Raw genomic sequence first — 19528 nt, forward strand, 5'->3', positions numbered from 1 at the left:
TTGACCCTTAGTCTGCTTGTCAATGGCTGGAAGGGCCATACCAGACTATAATGCCCAGCATGTTAAATAAATACTACAAGTAAACCATCATATCCGGTCTTCCTCTTGCACTGGCTGGGCAGTTCTCAGATCCTGGTGGAGCCAGTGAGATTCACTCTCTTAACATGGGAGAGAAGGTGGTCTTAGTTCCACACACAAGCACAATAATGGTTTCTTTGTAGACAGTAATTTTTTTCAGAAGGTGATTTCTAAGCGCATAGTTCCCCTTTGTGCAGTGGAATGTCACAACAGAATCATGTTGAAACTACAATTGTGTTTGTTTTGATCAAGACCTGGTAGCTTGTGTTTGCTAATTTCCTTTCTCCTCCAGTCTGCTCTCATAACTGTCTCTCTTTGCAGGGAAGGCTCACTTGGGGACCGTACTTGTGGTTTTACATGATCCGCATGGCAACATCCACCCTTTCAGGTAAGTTCAGTTGTATAAAGGGAGTGCTTAGCTCGGCAGTAATGAGTAAAGGCTTGCCTCAGTGGGTTTAGCTGTAAGCTTTGCTGTGTTTTGTCTGCCTACTGGTAAATACACGCGTGGATGTTTCACCACGTGAAATTGCACTGTGCTGCTCTTTTATCTTTTCACAATAGTTTGGTGATTAAAGTCACAAAGCTCAAAGTCTAACCTATGGTGCCTACATGCCTCCAAGACATTTCCCCACAGCCGACGCATCCCGTCAAAACCTTTGCAAACTGGTTGTGACTGTTTTAGCTGTCCGACAGGTGGATTGGATACTCTTGCAAAAGGAACAGCACTAAGAGATCCTAGCACATCTGGACGGCGTTGCTCTATTACAAGTCTTTTCAAGGCTGCTTGCACTCTCATCGTGACAAGCATACATGAAAGGCTATACTTGCATTAAGAATAGATAAATCAAATGTTTGTGTCATGTGTAGCTGTAAATACACATGCTGTGCATACTCGTGCCAGCTAGTGTTGGGCTCGGACGGGTGCAACTTGTTTTTCTTCGGAGAAGTCTTCGAGACACTAGGTAAAGTGACTCCAGATATTGCTGGTAATGCACATGGGCATCAGCTCCATTGTTAGATTGTTTTTTTTCCACCATCAGGTTCAGACGTGTTCACTGAGCTCTGTGTCAATGCCTCGTGGTGGTGTTGTCATTGGGTCTGTTTGGATCTTCTAGACTCATCACTGTAAACAATTGTTGCGTCTTCTCTTCGTCTCAAAGTGTTGCACACCCTCTTCCGGTTCCATGACTGAGACTTCTCTTCGCCATGTTTGGAGCTTCGCCCCTCTGGGGCCTTTTCTGCAGTTTGATGCCCAAGAATGTTCTATTTGTGATGGAAAGGGCTCCATTCAGGAACTGCCAAAAATGTTGCTTCAAATAGCCGTGGACAAACCCCCATTAGGTGTGTAACCTCTGTCTGTCCCAAGAGCACAACCTGGTCTCCTCTGATGCTTGCCTCACTTTCTGTAGTGAGAAAATCTTACCTACCATTGACTTTGAGACCTTGCATCCATCTCCATGGCGGATCAACATAGCAACGACTCTCCAGATCTCTTGGCACACAGGACATCGAAGCTGAGCCACAGCTGGGGACTTCTACCACAGGGGGCCAGGTCTTATCGTTAGGAGAGAGCTCCACTTCCAAAGCTGAAGTTGATGAGCTGCCTCCTCCTCAGTGCCAAAGACGGTAGCTGTGAGTAAGACCACCCCTCTCCTAAACATCCCTTGCACTGAACGGAGGTCAAGGAACGCCCTAGAGAGGGTTGAGCTTGAGCCCAGAAGCCTGACAGGAGGCTTCTGGTCCGCCACTGCCAGAAGGTCATAATAGGCACCAACACCATTCTTTGGACCCAGCATTCACCCAGCTCCAAAGCACGTACTGAAGCCGCATCATTGGGCTCCGACTGCCCTTTCGGTGCCGGTTTCAAAGACACCATGGAAGCCATCTTTGGACTTGAGATCCTCAGAGCTGAAATCTACCTCAGTGCCGTCAGCCATCTACAGCACCAAAATGCTTGGTGCCTTAGGTGCCATCCTCCTCTACCTCCGAAATCAAAATCAGCCCATCCTCCAATGCCGTCAGGATGCACTCGATGCCTGGCAGCAGTGGATCCTCGTCTACCCACAGATTGGTTGGATCCTTGCTCAGCCTCATCCAAATGCTAGATATTCCACTCCTTCCAAAAGGAAGGAGCTAGCTTCTAAGATTCCACAACGCCATGACATAGGCACTATTCCACCACCTCATCTGCCTCATTTTCATTTACCTCCACCTTGCCATTCCCTTACTCCCCCTTTGCCTTGTTCTCCACTGTTCCCCTGCCCCTCTTCACCCTCCAACCCACCACTTGCTGATCCTTTGTCTCACTCAAGGATCGCCTCATGATTCTTAGAACAAATCTTTAGACCCACACACTCAGGATGACTCGTGTGATAATTATGACATCGATCCCAACCTGTAACCCACAAAGCCTTCCTTGCCTGACGGCATCATCTCCTACCACGAGGCCCTCCATAGGGTGCTCACCTACCATAAGGTTGAGATGCATAAACTGCCAGAGGATTATGATGATGATTTCTTGCTGGAAACGCTCTCTCCAACCAGCACTCCATGCAGAATTCCCCCCCCCCCTCATTCTTCATGGAATGTTTAAGTCTTCTCCCGGCATCTTTAAGGCGCCTGTAAAGGCCAGGATTATCACCTTCCAGGTGAATAAGAAATATTAGGTGACCCACCCCACCCACTGTACATTAATGGGCAACTTCTACAGGACTACCTTGTCCATACGTCCCGCAAGCATGCCAATGCTCCTCCAGACTGAAAAAGTGAGAAGATAAACTCAACAGGTAAATGTGTTGGTGCCCTGTCTGTGACACATTGGTGAATTGCTAGTTCTGTCGGTTTGCTATCTTGGTATAATAGGACACACAGAGATGAAATGGAGGAGCTTCTTCAGCACCTCCCAGACCAATACAACAAGATGGATAAGAACTTGTTGCGCAGGGTAGGATCATCTCCAACACTAATATTCAGCGTGTCCTTGATGCTGCTGATACAGCATCTTGCGAGATAAATTCAAGTGCCCTTCATCAGCAATATACCTGGTTATGTGAAGTCCAGCAATACCTGCTCAACCTCCCTTTGCTGGGGAGCACCCCTTTGGACAGCAGCATGACCAGATGCTCAAAAAGATAAAGAAAGACACTGATACCTCAAAGACCATAAGAGAACTACAGACATCTTCTACCTGTGTTTTTTTGTATCCATCTCACTACTGCTGAGGTTCCAAGGCCCCCTTTATGAGGCATCCACCTCATTCCAAAGACAGCAAACGCAGCAGACCTTTCTCTGGGGCCACTACAGAGGGGGTTACAAGGGCAATTACTCTATATCCAGACGTTCAAAGGGGGCAGCCCCTGCAAAGCAGTAACTCTTTTGCGCTTCTCCCCGAACACATCACACCCGTTGGTCGGAAGACTACAGGGGTTTCTGTACTGGTGGGTGGAAATCACCTCAGATCAATGGGTCCTTGAGATCATAATCAAGGGTTACTGTTTGGAGGTCATAAACTCACCACCAAATATCCCTCCCTGCAAATCACCCTCTCCCCAGACCATCAGTGCCCCCTTCAAGAGGAAATGTAGATGCGTTTTCACAAAGGGGCTACAGAGCTTGTGCCACTTTATCATTGTGGCAAGGAAGTGTAATGCCCGTGAAGAACTGGTCATACTTGACCTCCGGCCCCGCAATTAGTACATCCTGTCAGAGCACTTCCACATGGTGACACCCCAGAATGTCAACCCTCTGCTACATCAGGGTGAGTTCTTGACTGCCCTCGACCTGAAGGGTGCCTGCTTCCACATGCCCATCCACCCTGCACATCGTCGGTTCCACAGCTTCATGGTAAGGGGCCAGCATTATCAGTTCAAAAACCACCCTTCATGGGTCACCACAGCTTCTATGGTGTTCACAAAGTGTCTTGCTGTGGTAGGTGTTCATCCCAGGAGGAATCGCATCCATGGCTTCCCTTACCTCAGATGACTGACTGATCAAGACCAAACCAAACAGTAGTGATTGGCTCACACACAAGCCCCAATAGACCTCTTATACATGCTAGGATTTATCATCAGTACGAAAAGTCCCAACTGCAGCCCCTTTAAGCCCAGCCCCTCTTCAGGGCGACACTAAACTCTGTCACTGGGAAAGCCTACCCCAGCCCAGCAAGGGTTCAAGGTTTCCATTCACTGCTCTCTCTTTTCCAGCCAGGTTGTCAAGTAACGGCCAGGACGATCATGCACCTCCTCAGCATGATAGCCTCTTATATTGCTATTGTTCCACATGCCAGGTTACATGTGTGTCCCTTGCAGGAGTCCCTATCAGCACAGTGTTCACAATCACAGGGTCATTGGGAGGATGTAGAGTTAATATGGGGCTGCGCTTGTCGCTCTCAGTGGTGGTAGAACAGCAACAACCTGCTGCAAGGCCGGGCATTTTGCGACCTAGTTCCCCAGGTAACCATAACTATGGACGCTTCCCTCACAGGGGGCGGCGCACTTGCAGGATTTGGCTGTTCAGGGCATGTGGACACCTCATCAAATGGATTTCCAAATCCACTCCTTAGAGCTTCTGGTGGCCCACCTAGCTCTCAAATTGTTCCTCTGTCACATCCAGCAGAGATAGTCCTCATTCGCACAGACATGAACTCCATGTTCTACCTACAAAGGAAGGAGGGCACTCACTCTCCACAGTTGTCTGCGTTAGCCCGAACATTTGGTGGCGAGCAATCAATCACAGAATCTCTCTTCTGGTGGAGTGCTACTGGATGTAGACAACAATTTTGCAGAATGGGTCAGCAGGATGCAGCAGGATGCAGCAACAACTCCATGAGTGGGAAATCTACCAACAAGTCCTACTCCTGTACTTCAATCAGTGGGGGTTCCCCAACATAGACCGGCTTGCCACTGCTGAAAATGCAAAATGCCCAATCTTCACCTCCAGATACCCACACCCACTGTCCCTGGGCAATGATTATTGGTGAACTGGTCACGCTTTCCTGCTTCTCCCACTTACTCAGTTGGTGGTCCTCAAGCTTCAGCAAATATCCCTCACTCTCATCGTGGTGGACCCCACCTGGGCCAGACAGCCCTTGTTCCCCACCCTCCTGCTCCCTTGCAGACCTTTTTCTAGTGCCTCATGAGAAGATGCCCAGCAGGCCAGATCTCACGCAGAGCTGCTGCATGCTTACACACATGAACCCCAAGAAGCTAAATCTTATGATTTGGCTCCTAAGGTCTTAGAATTTGGCTACCTCAACCCGCCCCCAGAGTTTATGACTGGATTGAGGTAGGCCCGCAGACCTTCAATGAGAGCCTGCTATTCAACCAAATGGAAAAGATTAGTGCACCATGTATTCCTAAGCAGGCAGCAGTCCAAGACATTGTGTGTTGCCTGCTTCACTTGCAGCAATCAGGCCTCGGTAAGACCGCCGTTAGACTTAATTTAGCTGCTGTTGCTGCTTACCTTCAGAACAGAGAACACATCTCACTGTTCAGGTTCTAGTTATTAAAATATTTATGGAAGGGCTTAAGAGTCATCCCACCCAGGGTGCCTCCTGCCCACGACTGGAATCTCAATATAGTGCTCACCAAAGATACGGACTCTCCTTTTGAACCACTTCACTCATGCCCTCTACAATTCCTTTCCTGGAAATTAACTTTCCTAGTAGCAGTCACTTCAATAGGCAAGTGAGTGAGCTCCAGGCTTTTACACTAGAAGAACCCTTCTTTCAAGTTCATACCAATGGACTTGTCCTTAGGGCAAATGCCAAATTTCTACCCAAGGTGGTCTCCTCAATTGAACTCCCAGGATTCTTCCCTCGCCCAGAGTCCATAGCAGAGATGGCTGTTCAGACACCAGATATTAAAGAGCCCTTATGTATTACATTAACAGTGGAAAACCCCTTCCATAAGGAATAGTAGCTCTTTGTCTCTTTTGACAAACCAATAAGGGCTGTGCTCTCTCCAAAGCAGGAATAGCACGTTGGTTACAGCAGCGGCCACCACACATCTCAAGGGTAGGTGGGGAACAGAGACGGCGATGGAGGGGCAGATATATTTTTTTAAAAAGTACCTTACCTCTGTCTCCTGCAGCCTCATGCTCCTCTTCCCTATATGTGGTGTCCCAGCATTCACTGGGACACCAGCACAGGCTCCCCAGCAATCCTGCCACTGCTTTCATGCTAAACATAGCATGAGAGCAGCATCAGGATTGGTCTGAGCGGCAGTGACTGCCTCTCAGACACTGTCCTGGGCACTTTCTCCAGCCCGGTTGAAACCTAAGTGCGCATATGTGTTTGGCTGGCCTCATCCCACCTCGGATCGCCCCTCCCTGTACTGCTGGCTGAGCCAGCAGATGAAAAATGAAACGATAATGGAACTATGGTTTCACTTTTCATCTCCTGGCTCTTGGCCAGGGGGCGACGCTCCTTAACGCTGGCTAACCTGTCCTATGTACACTTTTTAGGTCTTATGCAAAATCCTCTGACTGGCCACTGCTTAAGGGAGAACTGACTTATAATCTATGCACAGCATGTGTATCTACAACTACACATGTCACAAATGGAAAAAGTTACTTACCATGTAAGCATCTGTTTGAGGCATGTAGTGCTGTAGATTCACATGCTCCCTCCCTCCTCCACGTAAGCATTTAGATGTTGCAGATACTGTTTCTACTTCCTTCTTTGCATGGTTGTCATCTTCGGTCTCCCTACACACCAGCTTCACCCGCCGTTCAGGAAAAACAATCTAAGAATGGAGCCCATGTGCATTTGGAGTCACTATGCCTCGTGACTTGAATACTTCTTCGAAGAAAAACAAGTTGCACATGCCTGAACCCAAAACTAGATTGCAGGAGTAGACACACAGGGCCGTATCTTCAGGGGGTTTTGTATGGGGTCTTACACCCCCCTAATAAATGTATTTTCTGATAAATAGTTGTGTACAGGTGCTCGCAGTGGGGTATGGTGAGATGTCTGTCAGGTTTCACAAGGAAGTTTTACATACACACAGACAAAAATGCACACATATAGTCTCCCTCTCTGTTTTAAGTCTTCAAAACTGTAGGTCATTTTACAAATTATTGTTTTTTCTGTCTTAGTGCTCCTAGCAACCACATCCTCACCCTTTCCACTGCCCTTTAAACCTCTCTCATGCACCCTGCATGTCGTATAAAGTACTTAAACATTATATGCTAGCCTGATTGTCTGGAAATCTGAAGCTCACGCCCCCCACCCCCCCACTGACCAAGCTATGCCCCTGCATGCACAGCATGTGAATCTACAGCACTAAATGGCACAAACAGATGCTTACAGGGTAAGTAACATTTTCATTACAGAAGTGTCACATTTTGTCAGATTTTGTTTCATTACATGTCACAAAATGGGGGAAGGACACTTAATACAAACACAATCACTAATTCAGTCACCTCTGTAGAGTCGGCGACCACAAAAACAATTTAGACGTTGCTGCCCTTCTGTACCCTCTCAAGTAACGTTGCAAGTCCAGGTGTCCCCTTTCAAGGCCAATCGGAGGTCCCAGAGCCCCCTCTGGCATCCAGTCTCCTCTGACATCCGGGTGTCCAGTCGTAGGCTCTGGTCCCAGTGTACAGTGCAGTCCAGTCTCGGGTCAGTCCTAGTGTTTCGTGAAGTCCAGTCTCAGGTCCCAGTGTACAGAACAGTCCAGTCTCGAGTCAGTCCTAGTGTTTCGTGAAGTCCAGTGTCAGGTCCCAGTGTACAGAGCAGTCCAGTCTCGGGTCAGTCCTAGTGTTTCGTGAAGTCCGGTCTCAGGTCCCAGTGTTCAGTGCAGTCCAGTCTCGGGTAAGTCCTAGTGTTTCGTGAAGTCCAGTCTCAGGTCCCAGTGTACAGTGGAGTCCAGTCTCGGATCAGTCCTAGGGTTTCGTGAAGTCCGGTCTCAGGTCCCAGTGTTCAGAGCAGTCCAGTCTCGGGTCAGTCCTAGTGTTTCGTGAAGTCCGGTCTCAGGTCCCAGTGTACAGTGCAGTCCAGTCTTGGGTCAGTCCTAGTGTTTTGTGAAGTCCGGTCTCAGGTCCCAGTGTACAGAGCAGTCCAGTCTCGGGTCAGTCCTAGTGTTTCGTGAAGTCCGGTCTCAGGTCCTAGTGTACAGAACAGTCCAGTCTCGGGTCAGTCCTAGTGTTTCGTGAAGTCCGGTCTCAGGTCCCAGTGTACAGAGCAGTCTCAGGTCAGTCCTAGTGTTTCGTGAAGTCCGGTCTCAGGTCCCAGTGTACAGTGGAGTCCAGTCTCGGGTCAGTACTAGTGTTTCATGAAGTCCGGTCTCAGGTCCCAGTGTACAGAGCAGTCCAGTCTCGAGTCAGTCCTAGTGTTTCGTGAAGTCCGGTCTCCGGTCCCAGTGTACAGAGCAGTCCGGTCTCGGGTCAGTCCTAGTGTTTCGTGAAGTCCGGTCTCAGGTCCTAGTGTACAGAGCAATCCAGTCTCAGGTCAGTCCTAGTGTTTCGTGAAGTCCGGTCTCAGGTCCCAGTGTACAGAGCAGTCCAGTCTCAGGTCAGTCCTAGTGTTTCGTGAAGTCCGGTCTCAGGCCCTAGTGTACAAAGCAGTCCAGTCTCGGGTCAGTCCTAGTGTTTTGTGAAGTCCAGTCTCAGGTCCCAGTGTACAGAGTACTCCAGTATCAGGTCAGTCCTAGTGTTTCGTGAAGTCCAGTCTCAGGTCCCAGTGTACAGCACAGTCCAGTCTCGGGTCAGTCCTAGTGTTTCGTGAAGTCCAGTCACAGGTCCCAGTGTACAGAGCAGTCCAGTCTCGGGTCAGTTCTAGTGTTTCGTGAAGTCCAGTCTCAGGTCCCAGTGTACAGAGCAGTCCAGTCTCGGGTCAGTCCTAGTGTTTCGTGGAGTCCAGTCTCAGGTCCCAGTGTACAGAGCAGTCCAGTCTCGGGTCAGTACTAGTGTTTACTGAAGTCCGGTCTCAGGTCCCAGTGTACAGAGCAGTCTAGTCTCGGGTCAGTCCTAGTGTTTCATGAAGTCCGGTCTCAGGTCCCGTTGTAGAGAACAAACCAGTCTCGGGTCAGTCCTACTGTTTTGTGAAGTCCGATCTCAGGTCCTAGTGTACAGTGCAGTTCAGTCTCGGGTCAGTCCTAGTGTTTCGTGAAGTCCGGTCTCAGGTCCCAGTGTACAGAGCAGTTCAGTCTCGGGTCGGTCCTAGTGTTTTGTGAAGTCCGGTCTCAGGTCCCAATGTACAGAGCAGTCCAGTCTCGGGTCAGTCCTAGTGTTTCGTGAAGTCCGGTCTCAGGTCCCAGTGTACAGAGCAGTCCAGTCTCGGGTCAGTCCTAGTGTTTCGTGAAGTCCGGTCTCAGGTCCCGGTGTTCAGTGCAGTCCAGTCTCGGGTCAGTCTTAGTGTTTCGTGGAGTCCAGTCTCAGGTCCCAGTGTACAGAGCAGTCCAGTCTCGGGTCAGTACTAGTGTTTCATGAAGTCCGGTCTCAGGTCCCAGTCTACAGTGCAGTCCAGTCTCGGGTCAGTCCCAGTGTTTCGTGAAGTTCAGTCTCAGGTCCTAGTGTACAGAGCAGTCCAGTCTCGGGTCAGTCCTAGTGTTTCGTGAAGTCCAGTCTCAGGTCCCGGTGTTCAGTGCAGTCCAGTCTCGGGTCAGTCCTAGTGTTTCGTGAAGTCCAGTCTCAGGTCCCAGTGTACAGAGCAGTCCAGTCTCGGGTCAGTACTAGTGTTTCATGAAGTCCAGTCTCAGGTCCCAGTGTACAGAGCAGTCCAGTCTCGGGTCAGTCCTAGTCTTTCGTGAAGTTCAGTCTCAGGTCCCAGTGTACAGAGCAGTCCAGTCTCGGGTCAGTCCTAGTGTTTCGTGAAGTCTGGTCTCAGGTCCCAGTGTACAGAGCAGTCCAGTCTCGGGTCAGTCCTAGTGTTTCGTGAAGTCTGGTCTCAGGTCCCAGTGTTCAGTGCAGTCCAGTCTCGGGTCAGTCCTAGTGTTTTGTGAAGTCCGGTCTCAGGTCCCAGTGTACAGTGGAGTCCAGTCTTGGGTCAGTCCTAGTGTTTCGTGAAGTCCGGTCTCAGGTCCCGGTGTTCAGTGCAGTCCAGTCTCGGGTCAGTCCTAGTGTTTCGTGAAGTTCAGTCTCAGGTCCCAGTGTACAGAGCAGTCCAGTCTCGGGTCAGTCCTAGTGTTTCGTGAAGTCCGGTCCCAGTGTACAAAGCAGTCCGGTCTCGGGTCAGTCCTAGTGTTTCGTGAAGTCCGGTCTCAGGTCCTAGTGTATAGAGCAGTCCAGTCTCAGGTCAGTCCTAGTGTTTCGTGAAGTCCGGTCTCAGGTCCCAGTGTACAGAGCAGTCCAGTCTCAGGTCAGTCCTAGTGTTTCGTGAAGTCCGGTCTCAGGCCCTAGTGTACAAAGCAGTCCAGTCTCGGGTCAGTCCTAGTGTTTTGTGAAGTCCAGTCTCAGGTCCCAGTGTACAGAGCACTCCAGTCTCGGGTCAGTCCTAGTGTTTCGTGAAGTCCAGTCTCAGGTCCCAGTGTACAGCACAGTCCAGTCTCGGGTCAGTCCTAGTGTTTCGTGAAGTCCAGTCACAGGTCCCAGTGTACAGAGCAGTCCAGTCTCGGATCAGTCCTAGTGTTTCGTGAAGTCCAGTCTCAGGTCCCAGTGTACAGAGCAGTCCAGTCTCGGGTCAGTCCTAGTGTTTCGTGGAGTCCAGTCTCAGGTCCCAGTGTACAGAGCAGTCCAGTCTCGGGTCAGTACTAGTGTTTCCTGAAGTCCGGTCTCAGGTCCCAGTGTACAGAGCAGTCTAGTCTCGGGTCAGTCCTAGTGTTTCATGAAGTCCGGTCTCAGGTCCCGTTGTAGAGAACAAACCAGTCTCGGGTCAGTCCTACTGTTTTGTGAAGTCCGATCTTAGGTCCTAGTGTACAGTGCAGTTCAGTCTCGGGTCAGTCCTAGTGTTTCGTGAAGTCCGGTCTCAGGTGCCAGTGTACAGAGCAGTTCAGTCTCGGGTCGGTCCTAGTGTTTTGTGAAGTCCGGTCTCAGGTCCCAATGTACAGAGCAGTCCAGTCTCAGGTCAGTCCTAGTGTTTCGTGAAGTCCGGTCTCAGGTCCCAGTGTACAGAGCAGTCCAGTCTCGGGTCAGTCCTAGTGTTTCGTGAAGTCCGGTCTCAGGTCCCGGTGTTCAGTGCAGTCCAGTCTCGGGTCAGTCTTAGTGTTTCGTGGAGTCCAGTCTCAGGTTCCAGTGTACAGAGCAGTCCAGTCTCGGGTCAGTACTAGTGTTTCATGAAGTCCGGTCTCAGGTCTCAGGTCCCAGTCTACAGAGCAGTCCAGTCTCGGGTCAGTCCTAGTCTTTCGTGAAGTTCAGTCTCAGGTCCCAGTGTACAGAGCAGTCCAGTCTCGGGTCAGTCCTAGTGTTTCGTGAAGTCCGGTCTCAGGTCCCAGTGTACAGAGCAGTCCAGTCTCGGGTCAGTCCTAGTGTTTCGTGAAGTCTGGTCTCAGGTCCCAGTGTACAGAGCAGTCCAGTCTCGGGTCAGTCCTAGTGTTTTGTGAATTCCGGTCTCAGGTCCCAGTGTTCAGTGCAGTCCAGTCTCGGGTCAGTCCTAGTGTTTCGTGAAGTCCGGTCTCAGGTCCCAGTGTACAGTGGAGTCCAGTCTCAGGTCAGTCCTAGTGTTTCGTGAAGTCCGGTCTCAGGTCCCGGTGTTCAGTGCAGTCCAGTCTCGGGTCTGTCCTAGTGTTTCGGTAAGTTCAGTCTCAGGTCCCAGTGTACAGAGCAGTCCAGTCTCGGGTCAGTCCTAGTGTTTCGTGAAGTCCAGTCTCAGGTCCCGGTGTTCAGTGCAGTCCAGTCTCCGGTCAGTCCTAGTGTTTCGTGAAGTCCAGTCTCAGGTCCCAGTGTACAGAGCACTCCAGTCTCGGGTCAGTCCTAGTGTTTCGTGAAGTCCAGTCTCAGGTCCCAGTGTACAGCACAGTCCAGTCTCGGGTCAGTCCTAGTGTTTCGTGAAGTCCAGTCACAGGTCCCAGTGTACAGAGCAGTCCAGTCTCGGGTCAGTCCTAGTGTTTCGTGAAGTCCAGTCTCAGGTCCCAGTGTACAGAGCAGTCCAGTCTCGGGTCAGTCCTAGTGTTTCGTGGAGTCCAGTCTCAGGTCCTGGTGTTCAGTGCAGTCCAGTCTCGGGTCAGTCCTAGTGTTTCATGAAGTCCAGTCTCAGGTCCCAGTGTACAGAGCAGTCCAGTCTCGGGTCAGTACTAGTGTTTCATGAAGTCCAGTCTCAGGTCCCAGTGTACAGAGCAGTCCAGTCTCGGGTCAGTCCTAGTCTTTCGTGAAGTTCAGTCTCAGGTCCCAGTGTACAGAGCAGTCCAGTCTCGGGTCAGTCCTAGTGTTTCGTGAAGTCCGGTCTCAGGTCCCAGTGTACAGAGCAGTCCAGTCTCGGGTCAGTCCTAGTGTTTCGTGAAGTCTGGTCTCAGGTCCCAGTGTACAGAGCAGTCCAGTCTCGGGTCAGTCCTAGTGTTTTGTGAAGTCCGGTCTCAGGTCCCAGTGTTCAGTGCAGTCCAGTCTCGGGTCAGTCCTAGTGTTTCGTGAAGTCCGGTCTCAGGTCCCAGGGTACAGTGGAGTCCAGTCTCGGGTCAGTCCTAGTGTTTCGTGAAGTCCGGTCTCAGGTCCCGGTGTTCAGTGCAGTCCAGTCTCGGGTCAGTCCTAGTGTTTCGTGAAGTTCAGTCTCAGGTCCCAGTGTACAGAGCAGTCCAGTCTCGGGTCAGTCCTAGTGTTTCGTGAAGTCCAGTCTCAGGTCCCGGTGTTCAGTGCAGTCCAGTCTCGGGTCAGTCCTAGTGTTTCGTGAAGTCCAGTCTCAGGTCCCAGTGTACAGAGCAGTCCAGTCTCGGGTCAGTCCTAGTGTTTCGTGAAGTCCAGTCTCAGGTCCCAGTGTACAGAGCACTCCAGTCTCGGGTCAGTCCTAGTGTTTCGTGAAGTCCAGTCTCAGGTCCCAGTGTACAGCACACTCCAGTCTCGGGTCAGTCCTAGTGTTTCGTGAAGTCCAGTCACAGGTCCCAGTGTACAGAGCAGTCCAGTCTCGGGTCAGTCCTAGTGTTTCGTGAAGTCCAGTCTCAGGTCCCAGTGTACAGAGCAGTCCAGTCTCGGGTCAGTCCTAGTGTTTCGTGGAGTCCAGTCTCGGGTCCCAGTGTACAGAGCAGTCCAGTCTCGGGTCAGTCCTAGTGTTTCATGAAGTCCGGTCTCAGGTCCCGGTGTAGAGAACAGTCCAGTCTCTGGTCAGTCCTACTGTTTTGTGAAGTCCGGTCTCAGGTCCTAGTGTACAGTGCAGTCCAGTCTCGGGTCAGTCCTAGTGTTTCGTGAAGTCCGGTCTCAGGTCCCAGTGTACAGAGCAGTTCAGTCTCGGGTCATTCCTAGTGTTTCGTGAAGTTCAGTCTCAGCTCCCAGTGTACAGAGCAGTCCAGTCTCGGGTCAGTCCTAGTGTTTCGTGAAGTTCAGTCTCAGGTCCCGGTGTTCAGTGCAGTCCAGTCTCGGGTCACTCCTAGTGTTTCGTGAAGTCCAGTCTCAGGTCCCAGTGTACAGAGCAGTCCAGTCTCGGGTCAGTACTAGTGTTTCATGAAGTCCAGTCTCAGGTCCCAGTGTACAGAGCAGTCCAGTCTCTGGTCAGTCCTAGTCTTTTGTGAAGTTCAGTCTCAGGTCCCAGTGTACAGAGCGGTCCAGTCTCGGGTCAGTCCTAGTGTTTCGTCAAGTTCAGTCTCAGGTCCCAGTGTACAGAGCAGTCCAGTCTCGGGTCAGTCCTAGTGTTTCGTGAAGCCCGGTCTCAGGTCCCAGTGTACAGAGCAGTCCAGTCTCGGGTCAGTCCTAGTGTTTCGTGAAGTCCGGTCTCAGGTCCCAATGTACAGAGCAGTCCAGTCTCGGGTCAGTCTTATTGTTTCGTGGAGTCCAGTCTCAGGTCCCAGTGTACAGAGCAGTCCAGTCTCGGGTCAGTACTAGTGTTTCATGAAGTCCGGTCTCAAGCCCCAGTGTACAGTGCAGTCCAGTCTCGGGTCAGTCCTAGTGTTTCATGAAGTCCAGTCTCAGGTCCCAGTGTACAGAGCAGTTCAGTCTTGGGTCGGTCCTAGTGTTTTGTGAAGTCCGGTCTCAGGTCCCAGTGTACAGAGCAGTCCAGTCTCGGGTCAGTCCTAGTGTTTCGTGAAGTCCGGTCTCAGGTCCCAGTGTACAGAGCAGTCCAGTCTCGGGTCAGTACTAGTGTTTCATGAAGTCCGGTCTCAGGTCCCATTGTACAGAGCAGTCTAGTCTCGGGTCAGTCCTAGTGTTTCATGTAGTCCGGTCTCAGGTCCCGTTGTAGAGAACAAACCAGTCTCGGGTCAGTCCTACTGTTTTGTGAAGTCCGATCTCAGGTCCTAGTGTACAGTGCAGTTCAGTCTCGGGTCAGTCCTAGTGTTTCGTGAAGTCCGGTCTCAGGTCCCAGTGTACAGAGCAGTTCAGTCTCGGGTCGGTCCTAGTGTTTTGTGAAGTCCGGTCTCAGGTCCCAATGTACAGAGCAGTCCAGTCTCGGGTCAGTCCTAGTGTTTCGTGAAGTCCGGTCTCAGGTCCCAGTGTACAGAGCAGTCCAGTCTCGGGTCAGTCCTAGTGTTTCGTGAAGTCTGGTCTCAGGTCCCAGTGTACAGTGCAGTCCAGTCTCGGGTCAGTCCTAGTGTTTCGTGAAGTCCGGTCTCAGGTCCCAGTGTTCAGTGGAGTCCAGTCTCGGGTCAGTCCTAGTGTTTCGTGAAGTCCGGTCTCAGGTCCCAGTGTTCAGTGCAGTCCAGTCTCGGGTCAGTCCTAGTGTTTCGTGAAGTCCAGTCTCAGGTCCTGGTGTTAAGTGCAGTCCAGTCTCTGGTCAGTCCTAGTGTTTCGTGAAGTCCAGTCTCAGGTCCTGGTGTTCAGTGCAGTCCAGTCTCGGGTCAGTACTAGTGTTTCATGAAGTCCAGTCTCAGGTCCCAGTGTACAGAGCAGTCCAGTCTCGGGTCAGTCCTAGTGTTTCGTGAAGTCTGGTCTCAGGTCCCAGTGTTCAGTGCAGTCCAGCCTCGGGTCAGTCCTAGTGTTTCGTGAAGTCCAGTCTCAGGTCCTGGTGTTCAGTGCAGTCCAGTCTCGGGTCAGTCCTAGTGTTTCGTGAAGTCCAGTCTCAGGTCCCAGTGTACAGCACAGTCCAGTCTCGGGTCAGTACTAGTGTTTCATGAAGTCCAGTCTCAGGTCCCAGTGTACAGAGCAGTCCAGTCTCGGGTCAGTCCTAGTGTTTTGTGAAGTCTGGTCTCAGGTCCCAGTGTTCAGTGCAGTTCAGTCTCGGGTCAGTACTAGTGTTTCGTGAAGTCCGGTCTCATGTCCCAGTGTACAGAGCAGTCCAGTCTCGGGTCAGTCCTAGTGTTTCGTGAAGTCTGGTCTCAGGTCCAAGTGTACAGAGCAGTCCAGTCTCAGGTCAGTCCTAGTGTTTCATGAAGTCTGGTGTCAGGTCCCAGTGTTCAGTGCAGTTCAGTCTCGGGTCAGTACTAGTGTTTCGTGAAGTCCGGTCTCAGGTCCCAGTGTACAGAGCAGTCCAGTCTCAGGTCAGTCCTAGTGTTTTGTGAAGTCTGGTCTCACATCACAGTGTACAGTGGAGTCCAGTTGCGGAGAGCCTGAACATTCCTACTACAGGATAGAGAGGCTTCTTAAAGCTGCAGTTGGGAATTTCTTCACTTTGTATCTTAACTTCAACTTTGGGACATTCTGTCTTCACTTGTAAATAAGAGACATAAACAATTTAAAGGTCCCTACGTATGTTCTTTAATGTTTTTACAGAAAGATGATGCCATTAAACTTTATTTCCTTTTAGATTTAGACCACCTGGACCTAGTTTATCCTTTGTTTGTGTTCAGTCATACTACACATTGAGTCTCCAACAAATGTCAGCAAAGCGAAGCATTGCCCTCTGATCTAATCCAAAAGAGGTTTCAGCATTCAGCATGTATAGGATCACTTCAGGTGGAGCTAGCTTGAGGCCTAGACTAGTGCACCCTAACACATTGAAGACTATCAGCTTCATGCAGCCTATCTGCTGGAGGTACCACCTATCCAGACTCCAGAACACAGCCCGCCCTTGGCGAGCCTGGTCAGACTTTCACCTATCCTGCTGTTCCAGTACTCTGTTATCATAACCTGGAACACTCCTCTTTCGACTGCCTACTGGCCACATGGTTATGTCCTGTATGAGAACCGGGACTAAAGTTACACCAGTGATTCCTTACTATTGTTTTGTGTGTAAATCATCTTTCCTTTTTCCTAGTGTGTGATTTCCTTGGGGAGAAGGTTGCTTCCGTTCTTGGCATCAGCACGCCTAAGTACCAGTACGCCATTGATGAGTACTACAGGATGCAGAAAGAGGTGTGTGATTCCTTCTTTCCAATGTACATGGGGGTCATCTCCTGTATGCATTTCCTTTCTTCCTCTGAGTGGTCCTGGTTTTATATACTCCTCTGTGTGCATCTTTGGGGGTTCTCATATGCATAGACTACTGTGCCTCCCCCCCACATCGGTCTTGTTCTCAGGCTCCGTCAGTCCCTAGGTAGAAAGATTCCCTCTGACTACCTTTAGTTCCTTATCCTCCTGGGAGTCCCTAGAGCTGTGCGCACCAGCACAACTCTTTGTGCAAGGTTTCCAGTGTGCTGCGAAGCACGGTTTTCTACACTGGAATCATCCACTGGCCATCTTTCATCAGCGAATGCATCTGCATTACAGGAAGAGAATGTAGACAGTGCCTGGCAATATAGGAGCTTTCAAGAACTCCCTCGTGTAGGCAGAAAAGGACCATAGCGCGCTAACATAGGCAGAACTGGGGCACATTCCATAGGGCCCTGACACATGCAGAACAGGGGCACACTCCATAGGGCCCTAACACATGCAGAACATGGGTGCACTCCATAAGGACCTGACACAGGCAGGACAGGGGTGCACTCCATAGGGCCCTGACATAGGCAGGGCAGGGGCACACTCAATAGGGCCCTAAGACATGCACAACAGGGGTGCACACCATAAGGACCGGACACAGGCAGGACAGGGGCGCACTCCATAGGGCCCTCACACAGGCAGAACAGGGGCACACTCCATAGGGCCCTGACACATGCAGAACAGGGGCACACTCCATAGGGCCCTGACACATGCAGAACAGGGGCACACTCCATAGGGCCCTGACACATGCAGAACAGGGATGCACTCCATAAGGCCCTGACACAGGCATAACAGGTACACACTCCATAGGGCCCTGACACAGGCAGAACACAGGCGCACACCATAGGACCCTGATGTAGGCAGGACAGGGGCGCACTCCATAGGGCCCTGACACATGCAGAACAGGGGTGCACTCCATAAGGCCCTGACACAAGCAGAACAGGGGCACACTCCATAGGGCCCTGACACATGCAGAACAGGGGTGCATTCCATAGGGCCCTGACACATGCAGAACAGGGGTGCATTCCATAGGGCCCTGACACATGCAGAACAGGGGTGCATTCCATAGGGCCCTGACACATGCAGAACAGGGGTGCATTCCATAGGGCCCTGACACATGCAGAACAGGGATGCACTCCATAAGGCCCTGACACAGGCAGAACAGGGACACACTCCATAGGGCCCTGACACAGACAGAACACAGGCGCACACCATAGGACCCTGATGTAGGTAGGACAGGGGTGCACTCCATAGGGCCCTGACACATGCAGAACAGGGGTGCACGCCATATGGCCCTGACACAAGCAGAACAAGGGCACACTCCATAGGGCCTTGACATAGGCAGAACAACGGTGCACTCCATAGGGCCCTAACACATGCAGAACAGGGGTGCACTCCATAAGGCCCTGATACAGGCAGGACAGGGATGCACACTATTGGGCCCTGACACGGGCAGGACAGGGGTGCACTCCATAAGGCCCTGATACAGGCAGGACAGGGATGCACACCATTGGACCCTGACACAGGCAGGACAGGGGCGCACTCCATAGGGCCCTGACACAGACAGAACAGGGGTGCACTCCATAGGGCCCTAACATAGGCAGAATGGGGGCACACTCCATAGGGCCCCGACCACAAGACATCCAGTAGAACTCTGAGTCATATCAATGCTAGTTTCTCAGAATAAACTTGTTTCCCTTGAGTGTACATGAATATTTTCTGACTGAAGCTTGTCTCCGCTGAGTGCACTCTAATGGCCCTCAGACTGAAGCTTGTGTCGCTTGAGCACGCTCTGTAGACCCTGAGACAGAAGCTTTTCTTCTGTGAATGCCCTCAGCCCTCCTCAGCTAAGATGTGTACAGAGCCTGATCATTCTGAGGTTGGGGAGTGAGTAAGAGGACTCTGAGTAGGCTCGCTTCTTTTCTGATCCTTTGATGGAATGAGATTATAGTCACTGTGCTCTAGCACTTTCTTAAGTTATGTCTGTTTAGGGAGTTTAGTCAGGGCTGTTGTTTGTGCTGGCACAGCCTCTGTACCATGCGCTGTAAGCCCTCATACCCACTGCCTGATCCAGCTTCAGCTTTGCAAGGTGCAGCAGAACCCTTTCTTTTGGGAAGAGTCTAGCACCCACCCACCTCCCGTCTACTCTTCTGTTGCTCATCTTTGACTCCATAGTTGGGTTTTGCTGAGAATTCTCTACAGAAAGACTGCTTCCGCAATTTAGACTTTATACAAAGTGTTTAATATATGTTAGGTTTCATGAAGCTCTATTGTGTTATTAGGAGGAGGAGGAGGAAGAGGAGAACAAGATGTCTGAAGAGGCAGAAAGGCGATTTCAAGAACAGCACCAGTCCAGCCATGACCCTGCTCGTACTGCGCAGCCCGAAGGCACTGGTTCCTTTGTCAACGTCAACTTCGAGATGGAAGGAGAGGAATCGCCAGCTGCAGGACGCATGCCCGACCTGCCCAATGTTCCCATCTAGTAGACTGGAGCTCTCCTGCGCTGGCGGTTAGAAGCCCCTCACAGACTCCCTTGTTATGTAACCACTCTTGTTTAATGAAGAACTGATGTTCGTCTGCCATGTTCAGGGACTGAGAGTGCATACGCTCCTCCCTTTCCGCGGGGCTGCTTGGGGAAGAGGTCTGACGATGAATGCACTGTGTAAAATAGTCAGTCTGTTTGTGAGCATTCAAGGCCGTGATGTAGCGAGAGGCCTTTTATGTTGAGCGACTCTTTGGCCTTTCTTTGCCTTTACGCTTGCAGTTTATTTCTTACTTTTGCAGTGCCCGAGACTTAGGGTGCAGCTTGGTCTACCCCCCATGTATTGTTATCTAGGCCATTCCTTCCCTACAACACGTTATGCATCCAAGGAGACAGAATTAACAACTAGATTCCTCAAACCATTTTAATATAAAACACTGTCTTGCAAAGTTAACAACCTAATACCTCGAATGTATTTTGGTCAGATGTTTCACCTCCAGGTTTCCTGGCTGGAAAAAGGTCCGTCCACCTACACTTACTAACTGTTGTTGGTACACTTTAGTTCAGCCTTCGCTTTATACGAGACGTTTCCTATTTCAAAGC

The 19528-nt window shown here is 50.9% G+C and overlaps 1 protein-coding gene across 1 annotated transcript in view; it reads left to right on the forward strand.

Annotated features, from left to right (window-relative positions):
* The window catches only part of SRP54 (signal recognition particle 54), a 179025-nt gene extending 159964 nt beyond the window's left edge, over positions 1–19061 (forward strand). Inside the window, exons 16-17 of the mRNA XM_069209114.1 lie at positions 16283–16380; positions 18726–19061. Of these exons, the coding sequence (XP_069065215.1) occupies positions 16283–16380; positions 18726–18926 (299 nt within the window). The 3' untranslated portion in view covers positions 18927–19061. The remainder of the gene's footprint in view (positions 1–16282; positions 16381–18725) is intronic.
* Positions 19062–19528: the final 467 nt, after the last annotated feature.

Source organism: Pleurodeles waltl, chromosome 9, assembly GCF_031143425.1.
Source record: "Pleurodeles waltl isolate 20211129_DDA chromosome 9, aPleWal1.hap1.20221129, whole genome shotgun sequence".
Classification (NCBI taxonomy): domain Eukaryota; kingdom Metazoa; phylum Chordata; class Amphibia; order Caudata; family Salamandridae; genus Pleurodeles; species Pleurodeles waltl.